The sequence below is a fragment of the Notolepis coatsorum genome (assembly GCF_963971535.1).
Source record: "Notolepis coatsorum genome assembly, chromosome: 17".
Classification (NCBI taxonomy): Eukaryota; Metazoa; Chordata; class Actinopteri; order Aulopiformes; family Paralepididae; genus Notolepis; species Notolepis coatsorum.
In genome coordinates, this window is record NC_140181.1 from 39741731 (window position 1) to 39762205 (window position 20475).

At 42.9% G+C, this 20475-nt stretch overlaps 2 protein-coding genes across 3 annotated transcripts in view; one reads left to right on the forward strand and one right to left on the reverse strand.

Moving 5' to 3' along the window:
- Positions 1 to 11081, forward strand: part of sema3gb (sema domain, immunoglobulin domain (Ig), short basic domain, secreted, (semaphorin) 3Gb) — a 147798-nt gene extending 136717 nt beyond the window's left edge. For both annotated transcript variants that reach the window (XM_084333922.1, XM_084333921.1), the window contains exon 18: positions 6246 to 11081. In XM_084333922.1, the coding sequence (XP_084190048.1) occupies positions 6246 to 6665 (420 nt within the window). In that variant the 3' untranslated portion in view covers positions 6666 to 11081. The remainder of the gene's footprint in view (positions 1 to 6245) is intronic.
- Positions 11082 to 12389: 1308 nt separating this feature from the next.
- The window catches only part of wasb (WASP actin nucleation promoting factor b), a 63499-nt gene continuing 55413 nt past the window's right edge, over positions 12390 to 20475 (reverse strand). The window contains exons 9-11 of the mRNA XM_084332899.1: positions 18276 to 18766; positions 14283 to 14391; positions 12390 to 12819 (exon numbers count right to left, since the gene is read on the reverse strand). Coding sequence (XP_084189025.1) covers positions 12764 to 12819; positions 14283 to 14391; positions 18276 to 18766 — 656 coding nt within the window. The 3' untranslated portion in view covers positions 12390 to 12763. The remainder of the gene's footprint in view (positions 12820 to 14282; positions 14392 to 18275; positions 18767 to 20475) is intronic.

Here is a 20475-nt window from a genome sequence, read left to right on the forward strand (position 1 = left end):
ACGTGACTTTCAGTAGCTCGTCACACGAAAGATCATTGAGCACCTCCTGCATTCTGTTCCTACAACAAGCCATCAAGCTGAGTAAATACCCCCAAATCTCCGCTGATTATCCTGGAGTGCCACTAACGGAGTTTTCCAGCTCATTATCAGCACATTTCTCTGCCAATGTGTTGTTTTTGTCTGCAAGGAAAATCCGTGCTTCTTCTCCGAGTTAACAAAGGCGAATACTCTGCCTCGAGATAGCCACCTCAGTGTGGTATAGCAGCTGGTTATGCGCAGAGGCAGAGCCCATTTCATCGCGGCCAACCAGCAACGCTTCTGACAACAAACCTATCCATTGCGAGTCCAGGTTACACACAAAAAACCAGACCTCCCTCCCGCGATTATAAATGTGCAGGGTGTAGTGAGATGTGTATTGGAATACGTGTGTCGTCTCCATTGATGAAGGGGCGAGACATGGCAAATACACACACTTGCCGGGTGGAAAACTCGATCTGAGTTTTTTTTTTTTGCCAATGCGCAACCCCACTGTCACCTACACACGACCCCACTTTTGGTCGCAACCCGTAGTTTGAGAACCGCTGATCTACACCAACAACTCCAAATCCCCCATTGCCCCAGTCCCCCACGGTGTCGCCCAGGGTTCAGTACTTGGTCCCCTGCTGTTCATCCTCTAAATTCTTCCACTTGGACAGATCATCCGCAAACATGGCCTCCGATTCCACTGCTATGCTGATGACACACAGCTCTACCTTTCCACCAAGACCATCACTGCCGCCACCCACTCCACCCTCATCACCTGCCTTTCTGACATAAAAATCTGGATGCAAAAAAACATTCTTTCTGTGACAAATCTGAACTACTCATCATTGGCCCAAATTCCCTGACCCACCCCACCCAGGATTTTCCAGTCGACATCGACGGCTCCATTGTCACCCTCTCCACCCACGTCCGCAACCTGGGTATTATTCTTGACCCCACCCTTTCCTTCCTCCTGCATGTAAACCAGATCACAAAAACCGCCTTCTTCCACCTCAGGAACATTGCCCGACTATGTCCCTCACTATCCTTCTCTGCTTCTGAAACTGACCCATGCACTCATCACTTCCCGATTGGACTGTTGCAACAGCATTATGTATGGCACATCCACCAAAATCCTCAACAAACTACAATACATCCAAACGAGACATCATCGTCCTGGCCCCCCCCCCCCCCCCAGCCACAGTAGCTCTGCTGCCATGTTTGGCGCGGAGCACCCGCGGGAAGGGGGTCAGCACTCACAGTCCCTCTTCCTGCTTTCTCGACAGCTGGAAAAGTCTTATCAGCGCTGTGTGGCTCTCTGGAATTGTTTTGGCTGGCAGGCACTCACAGAAAGAGAAGAATGCCTCCTAGTAAAAGTGCCACATCGAATAGAATTAGGTTTTGAGTGAATTTGAACAACTCCATCCAAAATGACTGAATGCAGTCGTTGGTCATCTGCGTGGAACGCAGTAATTGTCTTATTCAGTTCATTGAGGCAGGTCTCAATCTTGGTCAATCTTAGAGCCAAAATCTTCTGATAGCCATCCAAAAGCATCGCCAACCACATACCGCAAGTGCTCCAAAGCAGAGTAACATGAATGCGATAATCCAGATGTATTCCGCGTCCTCAATTTCTAGGGGTAAAATGCATGAACTCCGCCACGCACCCCAACTGTCAATTTCGAAGCCCGATTGGAATGTCCCAAGAGGGCAGAGAGGGTCAGCCTCATTCTGCTTTCTTGACGAAAATATGCGATCAACAACTGAAAGTGACTAGCTGATTAAATCAAATCAAATCAAATGTATTTGTAAGGCCCGACAACACACGTTAATGTCCCCATGGGCCAGACACGTCTTCTTTAAACAAGTCAAGAAGAAACATCACAATAAGTCAAGAACAAAACAAGAACACCATAAGGTCCAACAAATTTAAAATAAATGCAAAATAGATGAATGCAACACTCCCAGACATACCCCACGCGAAGATAAGGAAAAACTCACTAAAACCTAGCAATAGGAAAAAATGCACCACAGGCAATGTGGAGGAGAGAAACCTTAGAAGGGCCATTTAAGGGGGGATCTCCCTTCTTAGATGTCGGTGACAGTAGTGTTGCAGACGGACAGTTGGTAAGCATGCACTCATATGTGTAGTGAAACACAGATGAGTGCATGCAATAGCAACTGAACATTTTGAAAAATTTAAGATAGAGCTGATAGCGATAGCAACTGAACATTTTGAAAGATTAAAGATAGAGCTGATAGCGGATCTATTTGAGGCACAGGGGCGGCACAAAGAGGGTCCCGTCCTCCCCGTCTTAATCACGGGACGTTCAACACTCCGGTCATCACTCCGAGACAGCCAGAGATAGGGAGACAGGGGGCGGCGCAGAGAGGGTCGCAACCTCCCCTTCATCATCGCGGGACGTCCAGCACTCCAGTCATCACTACGAGACAGCCGGAGACAGGGAGACAGGAGGGCACGCAGAGAGGGTTGCATCCTCCCGGTCTTCATCACGGGACGTCCGACACTCCGGTCATCACTCCAGGACAGCCACTCACAGGGAGACAGGGAGACGGGACAGGCGTTAGACAGCTCACGTGATTGTGATGGGCGGACTTAGCAATAGATACAAGTGGTAAGCATATTATGTGAATAGAATAGAAGTACTTAACCCAGCCAAATGAAACCACATTGACAGACCACGGACAGAAGACGGTAATAAGCTGATCCATGGCCTCGGTGGTGCACGTAGAACAGTCACTGCAATCTTGGCCAAGACCCCGAGACATCCACCACCTTGGTCAGCACTACGAGACAAGCACTCAGAGAGATGGGGGGGGGGGGTTTGGGACAGGGGTTAGAGAGTACCCATTTTTGTAGTGGGCGGAGATGGAGCAATAAATACATGTAGTGAGCATATGCATACATGGTGACAGTAGAATCATAGTATATAAGAAAATTGTGAAATAGAGTAATAGATAGAACTACTGCAAGCGTATGGATACAGGATGAGATACAAGACAATAGCTCAGGGCCGTATGCCCCGTGGGGGCAGGAGGAGTCACTCAGAAGGTTCAGCACTGCAGGCCAGACAGAAGGCGGTATGAAGCTGATTAGATTCATATCGAGTTGGTTTGAGTAGAGTCCAACAAACGGCACGAAGCACAGAGCGCAGATAGCAGATAGAAGAGGGGGAGAACGAGAGAGGAAGAGGGAGGGAACTATTGCTCTGAACTTTATAAAGGCCGGTCAAAGCTTGCCAAAAGCGCCAACAGTGATCTCCAAGCCCACGTGGTTAAACTCAAACAACAAAGAAACAGCCTAAGAAACGATGTAAACACCATGATCAAATCTGCAAAAACAAATTCATCAATGATAAAGCTGAGGAAAACAAAAACAAACCCAGTGAACTTTGGAAATTACTCAACAACCAACTAGGCTGCAGTAAAAAAAACTAAAAACCAGATTTTCAAACATCAACATAAAGACAGAAAACACTCTCATCACAGACAAGCTGGATGTGGCCAATTACTTAAACATTTTCTTTACAAACATAGCCACAACACTGGTTAATAAACTACTCTCCCACTCTGGGCATTTTGGGGTAGAACACATCCTAGCCTTCTACAAAAACCTAGGGGTCCACAAAGACGACTTCAAACTCGAAATGGTAACAACAGATGAGGTGCTCAAAAAACTGAGCGCCCTCCAACCAGTGTTAATTTTGTCAACGGAAATTATGACTAAAGATGTTCGTCAACAAAGCTTTTTTTCATGATGACAACGAGACGTGACGTCACGTTAATGTAGACCATGTGACACTAACGTGACTAAATAATTCATGCAATATCGTTGACAACAACTGATGACAGGGCTGTGTTCTGAGTCCCCTCCTCTACTCCCTGTACACACACGACTGTGTGGCTCAGCGGAGTAGCAATACAATCGTCAAATTTGCTGACGACACAGTGGTGGTGGGCCTGATCTCTGCCAACGACGAGAGGGCCTACCTGGAAGAGGTCAAGGTCCTGGCGGGATGGTGCCAGGAAAACAGCCTCTCCCTGAACGTCAGCAAAACAAAGGAGATGATTGTGGACTTCAGGAGGTCGGGGGTCAAGGACTACAGCCCCCTCAGCATCGACGGGGCACCGGTTGAGAGAGTCAACAGCTTCAAGTACCTCGGAGCCTACATATCCGAGGACTTGACATGGACCACACACATTAACAGTGTGGTGAAGAAGGCACGACAACGCCTCTACTTCCTCAGGCGCCTAAGGAAGTTCCAAGTCAGCCAGAAGATCCTTAAGAACTTCTACTCATGTACAATAGAGAGCATCTTGACCGGCAACATCACCTCCTGGTTTGGGAATAGCACTGCAAAAGACCAAAGCAGACTACAAAGAGTGACACGTTCAGCCGAACGCACAATTGGAGGGGGGCTCCCCACCCTCCAGAACATTTACTACAAGCGTTGCAAGGGCAAGGCTAAGAGAATCATTAAAGACTCCAGTCACCCGAACAACTGCCTCTTCGAACTGCTGCGGTCAGGCAAGCGATACAGGAGTCTCAAGGCGAGCACAGAAAGACTCAGAAGTAGCTTCTATCCCCAGGCCATCAGGCTGCTAAACGAACAATGAATGAACACTACACAACAACAACCACCAAACGCACATAGCACACACATCCACACGCACACACCCACTTTAAACAAACACACTGTAGCACCCACTCCACACACTTTATAGCACACACCCACTTTAAACAAACACACTGTAGCACCCACTCCCCACACTTTATATTTATGGATGAAGGATTGCACTACAACTCGTACACCTTACTGTAAATTGTACCTAAAATTGTACCTCATCCCATTTCTGCTTTGCACTAGATAGTACTGTACATTAGTACACTGCATAGTATTGTGTATTGTATATTATATGGTAACTCAGAACATTGTACATATGTCTATACCGAACACTGTGACCTCATTTTCTTCTTCAAAATTCATGCTATATTATGTTATTATGTTATTTGATACTATCTTGTCTAGCACAGTCTCTGGAGCGTAACAGTAAGAAGCATTTTGTATGAAAGTATTCTGTACTTCTGTATGACAACTATTAAAGAACTTGAACTTGACACAAAATGTAGTTTGCAAAATACAATTTTGCTTTATTGTCATGACTGTTTACTTGCTAGCTAACAGTAGCTCGTTTGCAGACAGGAAAGTATCAAACATAATTGTCCGTGCGGAACCCTATCCCCAACACAGCGTTCCGTGTGTAGGGGGCACCACTGTTATGCTGTGGGTGTTGTCCCCCCCCCCGGAGATATGGGAGGACAGACTGCAACGGAGCGCTACATTATGTTTTGACCCATGCACCACAATAGCTTACATAATGATAGGAAAACATACCTCCCCTCCGTCGTCATGGGAAATGTAAGATAACTGGTCAACAAGACAGGTGAACTTTCGGTCCTGGTAAAAATCCAAGTGGAATACAGAGTCCAGCTTGCATGGAAATATCCCAGACTGCGGTCAGTGCGGTAAAGTGCCTAAAACCCACCTTACCCCTGCCCATTTTGACAACCTATGATGGCTTAGAGTAGACGACAGAGTACAGCAACTTGCAATGGGCCTGGTCTACAAGATACACTACACCACTAAGATACCCATGTTGTACATGTCGAAATACTTCCCAAAGGTCAGTGAATTCCACAACCACAACACCAGAGGGAGTTCCACAAATCACGTTCAACCCAGATTCGGCTCAAACAAGGGACTGAACACGTTTCGCAATTATGCCACAACAATGTGGAATGCCCTACCCACAGCCGTAAAATAATGTGAATCCCTACCCTCCTTCAAAACCGCTCTCAAAGAGCACCTACGGGTGGCTGCAATTAGAAACTGGCCCCGGTAAATGTCCAACCCCCCCCCCCCCCCACCCCCCACCCACCCACCCAACCCCCTCCAATGTACAGTTTCTTCCCCTTCGAATGTATATTTTTTTATGATCTCTTTCACATAAACAGTACTGTATATCTGTACGTCATGTATGTCATGAATTGAAAATGGGGGACCCTGATGTAAACAAGACGAAAGTATTTTTCTGGTCTGCATCCCCTTAACAGTTTTTTTGTATTGAGCCGTACTGTATTGTACCCATTCTGCAATCTGTTAATAATGTTTTCAATCAATCAATCAATTATCTTCCTTCAGTTGAACCGAGACCAGGAGGTGCTGAAGACGGCCCACGGCATCCTGCTGAAGTCCCTGACTCACTCGGACGGGGGCGTCTACCACTGCCTGGCCACCGAGAACAACTTTAAGCACACAGTGACCCGCGTGGACCTCCGCATCCTTGACCGGGAAATCGTGGAGGCCCTCACCTCCCCAGACGAGCCGTCACCCAGTGAGGACAACTCCCCGCACCAGCGGAGCAGCAACAACCACCCGCCCCCGCCGCCGCCGCCACTGCATACCCTGCCGCCGCAGCTCTCCGCCCAGCCCGAGATCCGTCTCATCAACCAGTACTGCCAGTCCTTCTGGCAGCAACTCAACCCCAGCCTGCCCACCAAACGCACCAACCGCAGGCACGCCGAGGGCCAGGCTGACCACAGGGCTCCCGATGGGGCCTAGACACCCCATCGTCTACGTTAATATCGCATGGAACCTGGCCGGCCAGCGATTTTGGGCTTGGAACCCACTGGAGCCTGATCACTGATCACTGGGCACACTGATTCACATTGGTCCAAAACCTGTCAAATAAGGTTTATTTCCTTAGATTAGGGTCAGAATTCGGAATTGATGTCAAGTAGGAAATGTCCATGGGTAATTCTGATTTGGTCAACTTTTATCTCAAAGCTAAAGTGCACAGTAGAAGTCAGCCTGGTGTGGCTTATGACTACATACTGTAGGATGGCGATGGGGGGGAAGGGGTAAAATATAGAGAGTATACATTTTATCACTTTTTAATACATTGAATACATTGGTGAAATGTATAGTATACAAAACTTTAAAACACTTGACATCACTGGAGACACCCATCATTGTTCAATGCTTGGCTGTTGCCGTTTTGATTGCTTTGATACATTGTAATGCTGCATCACACTGGTTAGCTTATCACAAAGCTTTGGGTTTAGCCAACCTGGTCTGGTGTTTTGTACCTCAGTACAGTCATCCAAACAACAGACATCACTATGGCTTTATCCATTTCCCAAGCAATACCCAAGAAAAAAAAGGAATTATGTATATTTTCTAAATGTATACTTTTGTATACTTTAGTATATATAAATGGTAAATGGACTGCATTTATATAGCACAAAGCGCTTTACAACTTATGCCTCACAGTCACCCACACATTAATTCACTGACATTGGAGGCAACCATGCAAGGTGCCTTGCTCAAGGACACTTTGACATGCTGTTGGGAGGAGCCTAATACGAGCCTAATAGAAAATAGTACACTTTGACAATTTAAGTTTGGTAAACATCTAAAAACCTAATTAAGTGTACTGTAGATTACATTTACATTTACTATTGACTACACATTTTATTTAGTACATGAAAGCACATAAGAAGTACCAAAAATACATTGCAAGTATGCTCTCAGAAAAGTACATTTGGGTAGAAATATAACTTTTTAACACACTTAATATACAGAAAATATACAAAGTATTGACTTGGGTATACAGGCTACAATGTACCAACACCGTCAAGACAGAACTATTTATTTCAAGTCATCAAGCAATGTGGGGTTTGCCCAGCAATGACAGGTATCCACAAGAGTCCATATGGCTATTGTATTCTCTTCCCTCCCAATCACATGAAAGGGGTATCACGACTTGCTGTTTCTATAAACGATGATCGGGTCGCTGTTACACTGTATTACAGAGACGTTGTCTCTTGTCTCTTGAGATGCCTCAAAAGAGGGACATGCCAGGGCAGACCTGAAAGGACCATTCAACATGACGTGTTGTGGCCCATTTGACCGTTGAGGCTATTCAAAGGTATGATCTGTAATGGCGTCAAACAGCGACCTCTAGGCAAAAAGAGCAACTATTGCAACCTGTTTACATTTTTGTTATTTCCATGGCCTAGGGAGGGGTGGCTAATACTGACCACACCCCAGGCACTGCCAAGAGAGGTCTGGAGGAATTAACAGTAGAGTAAGTTACTAAACTCCAACCCACACATCAGACCAAAACATAAAAATTCAACAAAGTGGATACCAAGCAGGGCTCTTTTGCCTAGAGGTTGCTGTTTGATGGCATTACAGATTCTGCCTTTTAGATATCAACATAATGTTAGAGGCAAAAAGAGTTACTAGATAATTGTTTATTCCAAGTCATTATGGGTGTACCTGTATTATGTTAACAAATTCAGCGGATAATGTAATCACACTCAAAGCAGTTCAGTGAGGGACTATGCAAAGATTCCTGTAAATAATTATTCATCAGGATTCAGGACACACTTTCATTCAGTGTATCAATTCAAGCAAATAACAGAAAGTGGGATCGTCCACTACAAGCACTGATGCATTTAAATCTGACAATTACAACAACATAATGTGCTCGGTTTTGCTGATTTGAAATGCTTTTACCATTAGAGATAACACCACAAAAAATATATATGAATTGCGAATTCCTTGATTTGACCAAACAGATTTTGAACAGAAGCCGACCAAACAAGTCTTTGCTTCATGTTATATGCTTGCTACCATGGGGTTATTGACTCGGTCACAGTCAAGATACCTTGGTAGAAATCAATGGAACAGTAACTATTCCATGATATCCATGTATAATGTTTGTCAATCTTTCACACAGATCTTTCTCTGTGTTTTTTTTTTAATTCTTTCCAATTGTTTTTCTTTTACTCAGAACTCCAACAGTCTTGTAAAACAGACACAATTTAGGACCAAATGCTGTTCCATCCTCCAGCTCAACAATAATAAGGATTTGTAAGGAACATGTAAATAGTAAAGAAAATAATAATAAATAAAAAAAATACTAAAACAAAAAATACTAAAAATATAAAAGTGTATTCATTAATAGTTGCAGTGAAGTAAGACATTAAATAGTTAAAGTGAGTAGTTTAGGGGGTTTCTTATTATATTACATGGACACACAATCCAGTTTAATTAACAAGGAGAACATGAAACTGAGACATACACAGTAAACTGTATATATTTACCATAGCAGACTGCCATGAATTCTACCTACAAGTGCAATCTACACAAACATTACGTGAACGCTGCCCTCTGGAGGTCTTAACAACAGATAGGCTACCACAGTGCTTACGTTAAGCTGTTTAGATCACCGCTAAGTACTATTTAATGATTGAATAACGAACACATCTTTAATTAATAATTAATAATAACTTGCATTTATATAGCGCTTTTCTAGACACTCAAGGTGTTGTTGTTTTTTTAGACACTTTTTTTTTTAAGAGACTGCTTTTTTGTCAGTCATTTGTCATTTGTGGTCATCTTTAGGTCATATACTATTTGTCTGATACAGCATGACTCTAGTGGGTATTTGGTCTCAACTACTGTACATTTGGACTGCCATGAGCCCATCGCTCTCTCACCCATGCCATGAAACATATTTATTTTGAGGCTGTACATATTTCTGTAATTTCTGCACTTTGGTGGTGGTGGTGGGTTTTTACGGCTGGGCTGCCGAGGGGGTGAAGGGGATATCACTGTACTATTGTTGTCTTTGATCAAATGGATCTGTGCTTCATAGGAAAACAAATGGCTACGATGAGAGGTAGACCTTTCTGAACATTCAAGTCCAATGACCGCTTTGGCTGATCATATGTTTGAGACATATCATTTCAATTAGATTAGATTTGATTCAAATGTATTGTCATCGAATTAGAATGTAGGAAGTTCTGTAGGACGTGAATCCAGAAAGAGCTACCTCTTCTCTCTTGGTCGTCTCTGGGGAATACAGTATCTAACCAGTTTGGCAACATAGAGTCTGCCTATATGGGCAGGTAGATGCCAGGGTTTGGGTTCAATTCACTTTTCATCCATTAAGGGGAGGTGCCCTAGTTGAATAGTAATTTTATCTAAATTAAACTTTACACATTGCATTTGGATACAAACAAAAAAATCTATTGTATTATGACGTTTATATATTTAGTTATTAACATACTCAAATTAACTAATATTTCATTAAAAGAATGCACACATTTGCATGTTAGTAATACTTTTGTTTCTCAGTTGATTAAGTCAGAGTTGATTTTTCTGTTTCAATGTGATGACGAATTTTCTTGTTTTTGGTGAAAAATGCCATAAAATGAAAATTACAAAATATATTTATATACATACACACATAAAAGCTTCTGTAAATTACCAGCTATTTGTGTTGTTGAAGCACATTTTTTAAAGGGAACATGTAATTTAGAAAGATTTGCAGTTAGAATTTTGTTCAGTAGCTCAGTCTACATTATGTAGCTCATACAAAAATGTGAACATGTGATATTTATAGTTGCTTTTGATGTTTTATGAAACTGCAATGGCTCTAGAGGTAAAATATGATATGTAAAATATTTTTCCTAACCAGCCAGAATCACCATTTTCAACTGGGGGGCCTCGCCTGAATCAAAATGGAATTAGCAAATGAATGTTCATTCTTAATTATTTTCCTAATAAGTGGGATTTAACTAACATAAACGTTTTTTTAGTTAGTGTCAGTCTGCATTTGAAAGAAAAGTTGATTCCTGAGTTGATTGACCTGAGGGAGCATTGACCCCCAAACACTCCAGGGATGGTGGCCTTTAACCAAACTCCACCTGTTTAAATGGACTTTATGCTTGGTAGGATATTGGACAGTTGTCAAGATTTGTGTACACGAACTAAACAAGTCTACACCTAAGTTTGAAACACACCTGAGACAAACAAATGTTGTGTCGTCATCATCGAGGGACACTTTCTGGAGCCGCTCCGTTGACAGTGAAGACGAAACAGACTTTGTGGAACGCTTTCACAGTACCCAGGGGCAGGGGGGGTTCCAGCGGAATGGATATGTGTTCTGATTCAGAGCCTTTCGCATCACAATGAAATAAAACGTGTATGGTTGTAAAGTGCAAACGAATATTCTTTGAGTCAAAAGAGTCAACTTCTCAATCAATGTTGCCGATGATGATGCTTATCCAAAAATATGACTTAAAGAGTCAAAGTGGCTTTCAGCTGACCCCCAGGGGTCCTTGATGAGGTCACAGGGCGTCCCCAGACAAATGAGGAATCATTTAATTTCACAATTATGTCATTCAGTAAAAGTGTTTCAAAGGTCTCAGACTCATGCCTTGTTTACATGATGGTAGATGGACAGATGAAATCCACTAATGCCAACGTTGAAGGCAAAGGTTGGTAAAAGTTCATATATTAAAACCTTTGCCTTCCTCCGAAACAGATATTTCAAATTTAAATTAGCAATTTTGCAGCTCAGGCACTTCATCCTGCACCATATCCACACTGCCATGACACGCCACCTTTTGTCCCTTATAAATTGGCAAACCCTACTCTGACGTCAGTGAATGTTTGCTACTCAATATTTATCTTACATGATGTCAGTTTCACAAACCAGACAATATTTGCACAAGACAGGGTAGGGCTTATCTAGCTCCCCTGTCAAAAAGCAATGTGAACTGGCATTCAGTTCAAATATATGGGGACATGCATGGTACATTGATCATATGAGAGCGGTCATGCTAATTCTAGGCCTAGTCTTGTTTTGCCCATGATGTAAATGTGGAGCTCTACTTTGACATGGTGGCTTGACAGGATGTGAAGCTTGAATTATACTTCTGCGGAAATGGAGAGTGCAGAGTCGCAGAGACAATCTGCAGCACTCTCAAAGGCCATAGAGAAGCCCTCAAAGGCCACAGAGGCCGTGGGGGGGGGGGGATTTCCTGTTAAATCACACAACATGGAAACTGTTCTTATCAACAAAACAACAAAGAATGTGTTTCAGCCGAGGCTTAACTGAACCACGACTTGTATTCTCCACTCTTGAAAGATTAATAAGAGGAGGAACGTCATTCTTAAAAGATTGTCATGCACCTATATTATGCTCAAAACTGTTTATCTAAAATCATTATCCTTGTAACAAAGCTATTTGTGAAGAAATTGAACTAGGGGATTGGTGTTTTTCATTTAAACTTGACAGACTTTGAAGGATTTTGAAATCAGCAAGCGAGCAGCTTCCTTGTTGACTAGAAAAGAGGTGGTTGTTGAATGAATGATTTGGATGTGTGAGGTGGTGCACAGAACAAGCACACGTTAGACCATACATTTAGCTTAAAATCAAATCAAATTTATTTGTAAGGCCCGACAACACACGTTAATGTCCCCATGGGCCGGACACGTCTTCTTTAAACAAGTCAAGAAGAAACATCACAATAAGTCAAGAACAAAACAAGAACACCATAAGGTCCAATACATTTTAAATAAATGCAAAATAAATGAATGAATAAAGCTGCACTATGTAAGATTGGTACCCTGTGGCTGAGATAACTACAGAGACAAACATGGGGGATAAGATTAAACAACAGTGGGAAAAAATACCTTAAAGAAATTACAATAATAAAAAGAATAATAATAAAAAAGGACTGATTCCATAGGATGTGTGGAGCAAAATTCTTTGTTTTAATAGAATGTCACACATGTACATACAGTATATTTGGACACCAGCACTCTCCAGGCCACGGCCAGATGACAGGAAGCAGGAATCAGTCGTCCCAATCGTCGTTCTCGTCCTCATCAACTCCATCATCCTCTTCCTCGTCTAAAGAGGAATAGGGTAAGCAATGATGAACCAGCAGCTGACACACACACATCCATGATCATCAGCAGCTGACATACACACTTCCATGATCATCAGAAAACGTAAAAAAGTACTAATCCACCACAGGAAAAAAGGTACATATTATGTTAGAAATGGTAAATGGTAGGCGGTTAGATGCCCGAGCGGAGATTGCGTTCGTCACCAACCCCGGAGCTGTGAGCTGGATTCGCCTGTTCGAATCCAGCTCACAGCTCCGGGGTTGTCACCAGCTTGGCTGGCCGTCTGCACTAATACAATTGGCTGTATTAGAGGGTGGGAGAAGCTGGCGGGGTGGGTCCGGGTCGTTGTAAACAGCGACTCCTACAGTTCGGTCGGGGCGCCTGCTAAGCACGGATAGGACTTGAGGGGGATAGTGTGGTCCTCCCACACGCTACGCCCTCTCGATGAGAATCCGCGCTGCCAGGTGAAAAGAAGCGGTGATTGGCTGGACGTGTGTCGGAGGAAGCACGTGGTAGCCTCCACTCTCCCAGATGATCTGACTGTGGGGGGTAAGTGCGCAGCGACCAGGAAGGGACTGGGAATTGGCATACGACTAACATTGGGATGGGAGAAAATCGGAGGAAAATGGAGGGGGAAAAAGATCAATATAAAAAAAAAAAAAAAAATGGTAAATGGTGCATTTATATAACGCTTTTATCCAAAGCGCTTTCCAATTTGTTCCTCACATTTGACCCATTCACTCACACATTCACACACCGACGGCAGAGGCAACCATGCAAGGTGCCAACCTGCTCACCGGGAGCAGTTAGGAGTTAAGTGTCTTGCTCACGCTGCCCGGGAGGAGCAGGAATCAAACCGGGAACCTCCGGAATACCAGACGACTGCTCTATACCTCCTGAGCCACTGTCGCCCCAATTATAGCCATAAGTAACATATTTACGTGTTGTATCGAAGCAAAAGTCCAAAATAAACACCACAACCAGGGATTGAACCAACTATCTAACTATGATTATAGTTAGAGTTGAGGTTAGTTTTAACATTTTGAAGTATGGTTAAGACATACGATTAAGACATGGTTAGGACATACAGTTAGGTTTTATGTGTAACGGTTATGGTTAGGGTTCGATCCCCAGCAGGGGAAGTTAAAGGTTTTCTGAACATGTTAAAAGAAAAATATATATGTAATATATGTACTTATTTGTCATACGTACACATGTTACATTTTCTATACAATACATACATATATTACTATTATTACTATTACTACTATTACTATGGCTATAACATAACTTAATTATGGGCTGCCGAGGGGGTGAAGGGGTAATGTACCTTTTTTCCTGTGGTCGATTAGTACTTTATTTACATATTGTAAGTGAGATCGGGCTGCCATGATAACTATAGTGCTGCTACATAATCTTTTTCCTGATTGATTATCAAGCCGCTGGTCCGAGGGAAGGTTTTACCTGAGGGGTGAATGGCTTTAGATCTCTTCTGCATCACCATCATTAGCGCTCCCACCAGCCCCTCCTCGTTGGATTCTGTCTGTGACTGTGGGTCTGTGTTCTCGGTGACCTGGGGCACATTTACACACACATTGATTAAAGGTGTAAAAAGATAACATTCAGCCACTAGATGAAGGTGCTATAGATGACATTCAGCCCCTAGATGTCGCACTAGAGCACCAGTATGTCATTTATCCAATCAGGTGCATTCCACATGGGGAAATGGGAAGTAGGGAGGGGATACATGCATGCAACATGTAAACAACATTTAGATTTGGGGGGAAAAGCAATAATTTTATTCTGCACCTTTCTAAAAGCATTGTGGATGAATTTTGTGGATGTATTAAAAAATTAAATAAATTAAAAAAAATTACTCTACATAAACATTTTATCTATAGCACCGTTAACTATAAGGACATTCATGAGACAGATCAACACCAAAACATAGATTTAATACAGATTATTCTTTCTGTACAACTGGAATGTTAAGTGCAAAGTGTTTCTGGTGTACCAAAGTGTTGCTTGTGTACCAAAGTGTTGCTTGTGTACCAAAGTGTTGCTTGTGTACCAAAGTGTTGCTTGTGTACTGTGGAGGAATTTACCATGAGTAAGGATGTACTTAGTCAGATGTAGACTTAGTTAACACATATGTATTTAGCTCAAACAGAATATCATGTACAAATAGGTTGAGAGACATTGCTGGATGACTCCGGGAGAGACACAGGCCTAGTATCCCCCCAAAGAGCTCAATAATCCAGTAAAACCTAGGCCTGTATAGTGAGAGAAGGGGATTGTGGTTAGATCGGGCCAGGTATTGGGTTGGAGGGGGCCAGGAGTGGGGAGGGGTGAGTTAGAAGGGGGGTGGCATCAGGTGAGAGACAAAATGTGGATAAATGGGGGAGGGTAGAGATATTGTAGAGATGTGGGTGGAATAAAAATAATGGGGGGGGGGGGGGGGATTGTTTGAGGGCGGATCATTATTCCACAGTACCAAAGTGTTGCTTGTGTACCAAAGTGTTGCTTGTGTACCAAAGTGTTGCTTGTGTACCAAAGTGTTGCTTGTGTACCAAAGTGTTGCTTGTGTGCAAATATTGTACTAGACCCCCTTTAAGTTTTTTTTGGGCCATGAAACCCCCCACAGATTACCTAAAAAGGAGCTGACTAACAGGCTATCTTGCTGCAATCTTCTGTTTGCTGACCTTTCTAAAGGTCCAAAAAACACCAAATTTGCACAGAATCCAATTATGTCACGTGATTAGTTGAATAATTTATTATAATGGGTAATGGTATTAGCGTTAGTCTTGGCGGTATGGTTCTATTCTAGGGCTGCTCCCTGCTGCAAGATTATATTTTTTATATATTGCAAATATTTAGCATTTAGCATTTCGTTTTTTTGTTATTATATATTTGATTAGATTTAGATTATTAGATTATATATTGTAACTATATTTATTGTAGGGCAAATATAACTGAGAGGGAATTACATACCCTCATCTCGCACCTTGTTGACCATTATGCGCATGTCCAGAGTTAATTATATTGTATATTGTTTACACTGCCTTTTTATTCTATTTTTATTTTTACTTCTCCACTATACTATAATTCTGTGACCTGTACCTGTACCTAGTGAAGGGCTACATCTGTTCCTCCCTCCCCATCAACCTGGACCCCCTGCAATTTGCATATCGCCCCAACAGGTCCACGGAGGACGCCATAGCCCATGTGCTGCACACAGCAGCATCACACCTGGACAAGAGGCAGGGGAACTATGTGAGAATGCTATTCATCGACTACAGCTCAGCATTCAATACCATAGTCCCCTCCAAACTCATAGCCAAGCTCAGGGACCTGGGCTTGAACTATGACCTCTGCCAGTGGGTCTTGGACTTCCTGACGGGCAGACCCCAGGTGGTGAGAGCAGGCAAAACGTCAGCAAAACAAAAGAGATGATTGTGGACTTTAGGAGGTCGGGGGTCAGGGACTACAGCCCCCTCAGCATCGACGGGGCACCAGTTGAGAGCAAAACAGAAAGAAGCATTACATACAAAGTATTCTGTATTTCCGTATGACAACTAATAAAGAAACTTGAACTTGAAACGTGTATGTCTTCTACTACCTGTACCTCCCCTCCCCCTCCCCCATGCTGCTATGAACCCTGAATTTCCCCAAGGGGATCAATAAAGGAATATCTTATCTTATCTTATCTTATCTTAGGTTAAAGCTTAACAACTTACACAGAAGATAAAACTAGCAGAGAGCACTGTGAACGAATCCCCCCATAGGGAATGTAGCTTACAGAACAACACTAGAGTAGTTACATACAGTACAGAGTACAGCACTAGAGTAGTTACATACAGTACAGAGTACAACACTAGAGTAGTTACATACAATACAAAGTAGAACCAGAGCAGGTGGAGGCTGGGGTGGTGGTGGGTGAAAACCTTACTTACAGGTACAGCAACACTTGGCACAGCATCAGTGTACAGAGTGATGTGTGTGAATGGAGAGGTCTCTAAATAGACACCATATCAGTGTAGGAGGGACAATGGAGCACCAGCCATGCTGCCACAGCTATATGCATGACTGAGACTCTTGAGCTAGAGTGTCCTGCCAGAACTCGCTTCGAACAAGCAACTGTATTATATTCTGAGGGGGGGGGGGTATGAATGAATTGACCTTTACACGCGACCTTGACATTAAATCCATACAATTATGTCACCACTGGAATCCCTCGTCCAGTCTTGCAACTGGAAGTATTTTCTCTATGTCAGTAGCCGCTAACTACAATAATGTTTCCACTAACCACCAATAAAGCAATATAATAATAACCATTGGTTGTCATAGTTTCAACCTCATTTTAAATTCTCATTTAACATTTTATAAATCTCGCTGTCAATAAGAACAAAATAAATATAGGCCTCAACTGCTTTACGACCTTGGACATACAACCATACAGCATGTTCTCCAAGATCATAAAACAGTTGTCGGGCATTATGACTTATTATTGCTACTACCCCTGTTTAAAGGAACACTCCACCAAAGAAATGAAACAGATTTATTATGTCCATAATCTCAAACATTTCCCAAAATCGGGTCTCACACAAATTCATTAGGTTTGAGAGTTATTGAGTTAAAGAGTTGGAATGTGTGATGCCATTATGATGTTCCATGTTCCAGGAAGTATTAGGCCTAAATACAGCTCAGTGAAATTATGAAAATGAAAAGGTATCAAGACATTAGTGAGCTATTAACTATTCCTGGGAAGTCATGTGTAAAGGTCTTGATATATATTTGATTAAACAATAACTCAAACTAAATTAATTTGTACAAGACAGCGTGTAGTTTTGGTACAATCTGTTTTGGGCAAATCCACCCTGTGCAAGTAGCCTATACGGTACTGTATGTGCCTATGAGATTAAAGCATAATAAATCAACTTTATTCTTTGTGTTCCTTTAAGTCATTGTCTTATCAGATATCCGCCACCTTGTCTTCTACAACGACCCTCAACCTAAAACCCAGGCTTTCAATATTAAGTTATTTATAATTTTGTTCAGTTTTGTTCTGTTGAACATTGCAACAGTGCAATACAAAACGTATGCATTCTTTACGAAAGAAATAATATTCTTTACGAAAGAAATAATATTCTTTACGAAAGAAATAAGGGATTTGATTCTTTACTAAAAAGGGATTTCTTTCCTCAAATAAATAAAGTTTTTGACAGGATTTGAATTCAATAAGCAGATTTGATACTGGATTCAGATGTGCTTGCTCAAATGCTTTCAAACCCCCATCCTTACAGTAACACCAACATTAAAAAGCTGTTTATCTTACGTTCTTCAACTTAGCCTCCATCCCTACAGTAACACCAACATTAAAAAGCTGTTTATCTTACGTTCTTCAACTTAGCCCCCATCCCTACAGTAACACCAACATTAAAAAGCTGTTTATCTTACGTTCTTCAACTTAGCCCCCAGCCGTATCTGGTCCAGCAAGGCTCCTCTTCCGCCTCCAGTGGCAGGAGCAGCAGGGGCAGCAGGGGCAGCAGGGGAACCGGTTCCCCCTCCAACATTCAACGGCGGCTTTAAGGCCGGAGGTGGCGGCGGTGGAGGAGGGGCAGGCACCCCGGCTCCTCCTAACATGAGGGGCGGTGGGGGAGGGACGGGGGCGTGGCTTGGTGGCGGGTGGGAGACTGATGGAGGAGGAGGGGGTGGCGATGCATGACGACCCCCTGATGGTGATGGTGCTGGTGGCGGCGGTGGTGGCGGGACGGGACCACGGGTTGGCAGTGGGCTACGAGGAGGAGGCGGCCGGGTGGGAGGAGTTCCCGGGAGCAGTGGGAGGGGTCCACTGCGACGCGGGGGGGCAGGGCTGGTGGAGGACGGCGCGCCCACTGGAACAGGGGGGAGGGGGCCGTGATGACCTCGGGGATGGCCGTGTGAGTCATCTGTGAGGATAAATGATATCAATATGAACTAGAACTCATTGTGTTGCCTCATTAAGGCTATGAACTAGAACTCACTGTGTTACCTCATTAAGGCTATGAACTAGAACTCACTGTGTTACCTCATTAAGGCTATGAACTAGAACTCACTGTGTTACCTCATTAAGGCTATGAACTAGAACTCACTGTGTTACCTCATTAAGGATATGAACTAGAACTCAATGTGTTACCTCATTAAGGATATGAACTAGACCTCACTGTGTTACCTCATTAACTCATTGACTGCCACACTTTTTCCCCAAGTTTACTCCCTGGCGCCAGCGTTTCAGACCGTTTTGATGATGTTTATAGACCCATCGTATATTCTATATTATAGCTATGGAGACATACTATGGCTCATTTGAAATGCTGATCTTTATACTCCAACAGGGAACAAACCGTTTATTTCTACATACATCCATTCCTGCGCAATCCCAGGCAAAAAAAATAAAAAAGTTCCTACTTTTCTAGTAAGAGAGATATTGCGTCTTTTGTGAAGCATGCACAGTTTGTGCTTGTTGCTCGACACAAAGGGCTCATGTTGATACATATTATTGTTCTATTCACAAAACCACCAAGGGTAATCTTACCTGCTTCTCGACTTGGCATCCATTCCGGCTCATCTGGGTCTGACTCGTTAATCTCGCTGTCTGTGTCGCTATCGCTGAACATTTCAGTGAAATATTTGGGCTCTGGACATGCTCTTGTGACTACTGCGGCGTGGTGAGACGCTCTGAACAGATAACATTACATCCTCAGCCGGTTTGGCTTTAGTATTTTTCTGATTTACCAACATAGTCTGGTGAAAACGCACCTTCTGGATAGTTTTCACCTTGTTTTTCCTCTTCATGATAATCTCCATTGTTCGCTACACACCGTCACTATTGCCACCTCTCTCACCAACAGTTTTCTCAGATGAGTTCATGGGGGACAGGACAACTGGCCCAGATGTACTCAAAAGGTAGGCGACACTGCCACCTATCGGAATTCGATCGTTATCACAGGGTTACCACATCCATACACAAGGTGCGCGAGAGTGTCTAGTATCGTAAAAAAAATAAAAAACATAAAACGAATATACTCATTTTTGGCGTTCATCGCATGGGCGCCAAAAACTAATATACTTGTTATTGGCAGTCAATGAGTTAAGGCTATGAACTAGACCTCACTGTGTTACCTTATTGAGGGCATGAACTAGAACTCACTGGGTTACCTTATTGAGGGCATGAACTAGAACTCACTGGGTTACCTCATTAACCTCTTAAGCCCGACGAGACCGGTACCGGTCCCAAGGGTATGAACTAGAACTCAATGTGTTACCTCAGGGTATGAACTAGAACTCACTGTGTTATAGTACCCCGTATAGGGGTGCAAAATGCATTGATATGAATGTGGAGATCCAACTAAATGTATCTGAATTTGTGTTTTTGTTTGAAGTACCATCACATTTGAATAGGTGATGTATTTATACTTAAATTAAGAAAGTTACAATGTCTCATTTTACATTGTTATTTATACATGTGGTAAATACACAACTCACATCATGTAAATAAGACAGTTTTGGAGTTATTGGAAAGTGTATTTCATTACTTTATCTAGTCCATAACCACTTCCAGTCATTGTGCTAAGCTAGTGCACTTGGACTATGGACTTTGCGCGTTTGACCAGGAAAC